The sequence below is a fragment of the Amphimedon queenslandica genome, unplaced genomic scaffold (assembly GCF_000090795.2).
Source record: "Amphimedon queenslandica unplaced genomic scaffold, v1.1 AMPQUscaffold_12173, whole genome shotgun sequence".
NCBI classification, from domain to species: domain Eukaryota; kingdom Metazoa; phylum Porifera; class Demospongiae; order Haplosclerida; family Niphatidae; genus Amphimedon; species Amphimedon queenslandica.
The window spans coordinates 4,221-9,566 of NW_003547588.1; the positions used below are offsets into that span (position 1 = coordinate 4,221).

The following is a 5,346-nucleotide window of genomic DNA, read 5'->3' on the forward strand; positions in this document are numbered from 1 at the left end:
GCCAGGTATGAAGTCAAAGACTTTACAGGACCTTATGTGCTTCATTATTTCTAGCATATCTTTCTTCATATTATGTGGTATGTGTCTTGTGTGATGATCCGGTATCTTATTACATTCATCAAATTGTTGCAATATTGGTGCTATTGTACCGCGAGCTCTACTATATCTCAATATAGCTGCTTGAGACTTGTTTCCTTGTAATCCAGATATACTAAGCTTTATCTCTCAATTGAGATGCTCCATGTGGAGATCTGCCGAAATATTTCTACCAGGGAGTCCCACTGTGTTCACAAAACGATTATAAAGGTGTTCCATCTGATAAGGAGTAAGTGAATTGTTGTAATATTGATAAAGTAATAAGATAGCTTCTTTAGCATAATTGTGGCGATTGTTGTTGTGAAAAATAAGTAACAAATACTTCCAACATTGAAGGACTCATTCACCATCACCTTCTCTTACAGCATCTATAAATTCCAGGTAAATACAATCAGTACTGGGTACTTGCTTTGTATATTCCAATACTTTATCACTCGCATCTCGAGTAGATTTTCCAAGATTGTCATTAATATCAACATATTCTTCTATAAAATTTGTCAAAATACTATCCATTTCTGCCTTCGTTCTTCACTGCAAACCCAAAATTCATCAGTAATCGATGTTGGATAAACATCAGGATCTGTGATATTCAACTGCTGCATGATGGCACCTGTGATAAAGCTTTGGAGGATAACATTGAGAAAATCCTCGCATGCATTCTTGGGTTTCGTTACTACATTTGACCTGTTTATAAGACTTTGCAGCTGATATAACATACCATGTTTCCCTGCTGACTTCTTCCTTACTTGATTCTTTCAAATGGCCTATTAATTACACATGCTTATTTTAAACATCAAATGTAAATGACAACCTCATTCTAATAGGGTCATTTTGGCATGCCAGTCTTCTATGACTGGAACTATTCCATCCATTTTTGAAGTTGGTTTGTCAGAATTTGACTTTGCTAGTAAGGCAGAGTTGCTCTTACTTTAGTGAGGTGATCACCACGAAACATAATGCTGTGAGTAGCAGATTGAAAAACACCCACACTCCCATTGGCATCTTTAACATGAACTTCATTAACAGTCTTATATCTTTGCCATTTTCTAAATCATTTTTCATTCCTTCGTTGTACGCCAAGGGGAACCTAAATGCAACACATTGATGCATATGCAAGCAATTTAAATATATCTTACCACAGTTGATTTTGATGACATTTCAGAATATCTTGTGTTTAATATGCTTTGTAACCAAATCAGAGAAGCATTGCTCAAAAATTTCAATTTTATGACCAGAAATCGCAAAATAATGACCTTGACATTGCTTTTCAAAGCTTCATCATCTGAAGGAGTAGGCAAAAGAGACTTTGCAACAAAATCCCTTGATAGGAGACAGTATGCTGCACGATTGTTGTCTAGATGCCTGTAAGGTATACAATCAGCTACTGCATGAGAATGAAAATAATGAAGAGATTTAGTCCTGGCATCTAGACGCATATAACACAGATTTACTTAAAAATCAATGTTATCTCCAACAAGTTGAAAAAGTTGGCATTTCAACATTATCATATTCTGGTGGAGGAGGTGTAGGTGTATGTACATCTAAATCAGGACACGACAGCGTGGAAAGATGAACATGATCTTCATCATTGCTGTTGTCCTCTGAAGTTTGTATACATACATGTACATCTGAATCAGGGCATGAAAGCAAGGAAAGATCATCTTCATTGCTCTTATCATCCTCATAATCATCATTATTAGTATGTCGTCTATTTCTGAAGGGAGCACATCAACTTCAGACCCATATAGCACATCAGCTGAATTGTAATCATCATTGTCATCTGATTTTCTGATTCGTCTTGAACCTCATGATTAATCAATGTGGCTTGTAGTGTAAGTTGCCTGCAGAAAAATTGTCTTGATATTGAATGAAAAAATTAAAGCTGGGACAAACCTGGTGTGGTAATAAATCTAAAATCCTCCACTTGCAAATTGTATGTCATGGCCCTTTCCCAATTCATTAAGTAAATTAATAACTGTTGTGTGACACAGAGTTCCAGTGGGCATAATCTTAAAAACACCTATAGTATTAGTAACTTAACAGCCATACACTTGCTCTTACCTTTTTAGCACAACAACCAGAAAACAAAATGATAACAAAATTTTTTGAAATATGTTCAGGCGACCAAAACGATACTTCAAAATAATTGAGGCACATATACCTAATTTATATTAGCAATGATACAAAATTTCACAAAATGGTAACTACACCATACCTATCACTGCTCGGCGATTAGACTTTGGGTTTTTAGTATGAGTGGCAGCCAAAAAAAAGCTCAGGAAAGTGGGAGCTACGGTTTCGAGCTCAGAATAAACTTTGTCCCATGAAAAGCATTTCAGTTGCACTGGTGCCTTATAAATAAAGTAGGAGTTCAGTTTGCTTAATCTCTTCAAATCTCCTTTTATTAATCTTACAATATCATTATCAATATGCTTTCTCGTTGGTTTACTTCTCAGACATTCATCTGCCATAACCTTATTGCTCCTCCTTGCTAGGGCTAATCCTTTTCTCATACGCTCAGGTGTCAATACATAAGTTTTCTGACATTGTTCACTCTTGACAACAACCTGTGTATAAAGTGGAAGCATTATGTAATTTGCAATATAAAACATACCGCAACTACGTCTTTGGACTGTTCCTTGTTATGTGGTAGAGAAACACAATTGTATTTTTGACTTGTCTTGATCATTACTTTCTTGGTCTTCACCATCCATTTGTTTATCTTCATTTGAATCATTTGAATCCTCTTCCAGTGCTGAAAAACTCCGTTTCCAAGCCTACTCAAAGCTGCAGTACACAAACAACAACATTTGCCATTGAACTTCTCATCCCTTATCAAAGCATCAACATCAATATCACTATAACCTATCTCCTTAAAACAAAGGACTACCAGCTGCTTCCACTCAGTCAAGGAATCATGGAAAGCATCTCCAACAATACTCTTTCTACTCTTAGGAAATTGGGTAAGGTCTTTCCCACAGGAGAAACAAAAAACAGGAGTAGAAGAAGCTGCTGCCATTTTAATATGAACTTATTTATTGTTAATAATTATCATCAATAAAATAAAAATAATACTAATAAAAATAATAATAATAGCATTAATCACATCATTAATTATTTTGAGCTACACCCACTATGACGTTTACACATCAGCCCCGCCCAAGCCATACAAGTGCCAGAACAAACTCGAGATTCGTGTTGGTCCTGACCCTCCTTGTTGCAAGGTCAGGCCCGGCCTGACTATGGGATTATATACTCACTGTTATTAGCAATCACTTAATCTACCTGTTTCTGATACCATTAAAAAGTCAAAATAATGCAAGATGCGTTAAATATAACTCATGAAATCACAAAACTTATAAAGAATTCTCCTCATAGAGAAGGTTTATTTCAAAGAATGAAAGAGACCTTACCTGGAATGTGTAGTACTGGCAATTGTGTATTGTGTCCTACTCGATGGACTGTAACAGCAGATGCACTTACAAGTATACTCCAAAATTTTCAAGCTTTACAAGAAACTTGGGAGGAAGCAGTTGAAGTAGTACGTGATCCCGAAACAAAAGCTAGAATCCGTGGTGTTTCTGCAGCAATGAAGACATGTGATTTTTATATGGAGTCATGTTGGGTGAAATTATTTTGAGGCACACTGACAATCTAAGCAGAACACTTTAGCAGTGTAGTATATCTGCAGCAGCAGAGGGTCAGCAAGTTGCTCAAATGACAGTTGGAAGGCTAAAATCTCTCCGTAATGATCTTTCTAATCTTGATGTCAATGAGCCACAACTACCACGTCGTTGTAAAGTTACAAGACGATATGATAACGGCTTATCAGAAGGTGACCATCATGACAATCTTATAGGCAAAAGTACTACGAAGATATTGATCTAATAGTGGCTTGCATAGAACATTGGTTAAGTCAACCTGGCTATGCTAAGTATCACATGCTAGATTCAGTTTTGATAAAGCCTGCCTACAGGAAGAAATTGAATCTGATGTTAAGGTAGTTTGTGAGTTCTTACATGATAACTTTGACAAAAATCTCATCGCTCAGCTTCAAACTCTTGGTGTACAATTTCAGGATGATTTGGCAGGTAAAAGTCATGTCAACGTATTTGATATTAAGGATTGCCTTTCTTCACTTACTTCAGGACAACTCTCACTGCTATCTCAGGTTAAACATCTGACACAACTAATTCTTGTCATGCCAGCAACAAATACTTCTTCCGAGAGATCGTTTAGTGCTTTGAGATGTGTGAAATCATACTTATGGTCAACTATGACACAGGAACATCTTAATCATTTCATGCTTATCCATATTCATAAAGAAAAGGCTGATTCACTGGATTCAAAAGAAGATATTAATGAGTTTGTTACTTTTTCGGACGACCGTAAGGCCATTTTTGCTAAGTATTAATCTATGAGGCTTGTTAAAGAGCTTGTTATAAACTTTATTGCTATTGTTAAAATAATAATAGTCATTAAAAAATTATTACATGCATAATACTAAAAGGTACATGAAGATCTAGCTCCGCTCATTTGCCACCATATATTTTACTATATTTTTACAAACCCACGTCATGGCCTGACCACTTTTGAGGTTCTTGTTACAGACCTGGTCGATACAGAACTCTATCAGTCAGCTATTTGTAGTCTTCAGTATTTATCTGTAATGACAAGACCTGATATCACGTTTGCACTATCAAATGTGGCTAAGTTCAACTTGAAACTGACAAAGGAGCATTGGACAGCTGTAAAACGTATTTTCAGATACCTAAAAGGTACTCAGAAATATGGTCTCCTTTATAATCGAATGCAAGAGAAACAACCAATAATTGGATATTCAGACTTGGATTGGGCTGGAGACTTAAACGACCATAAATCAACCTCTGGTTATATTTTCACTGTTGGTGGTACAGCTATCAGCTGGAGGAGCAAGAAGCAGACATGCATGGCACAATCAACCGCTCAAGCGGAGTATATTGCATTGTCACAAGCTGGACAAGAGGTAGTCTGGCCACCCAGACCCAACCCCTGTGGGAGAAGGGTCTGGTACAATGCTTAACAAGACTTTGTGCAGAAGGAAGCCATGAAATTTAGTTATTTATTAATTTTAATAATAGTTAAAAGCACGTGTTGATGATAATAGAGGATGCTTTTGAGTGCTATGATCAAAGTTCTCATGAGAATGAGCTATTTGCCACTAGAAAAGGAACAAAATGACTTGCTTAACACAAATCTGAATCGTGTTCC

The 5,346-nt window shown here is 36.4% G+C and overlaps 1 protein-coding gene across 1 annotated transcript in view; it reads left to right on the forward strand.

The window, feature by feature from the left end:
• The window catches only part of LOC109588305 (uncharacterized mitochondrial protein AtMg00810-like), a 3,733-nt gene extending 3,188 nt beyond the window's left edge, over positions 1 to 545 (forward strand). The window contains exon 2 of the mRNA XM_020004477.1: positions 478 to 545. Coding sequence (XP_019860036.1) covers positions 478 to 545 — 68 coding nt within the window. The remainder of the gene's footprint in view (positions 1 to 477) is intronic.
• Positions 546 to 5,346: the final 4,801 nt, after the last annotated feature.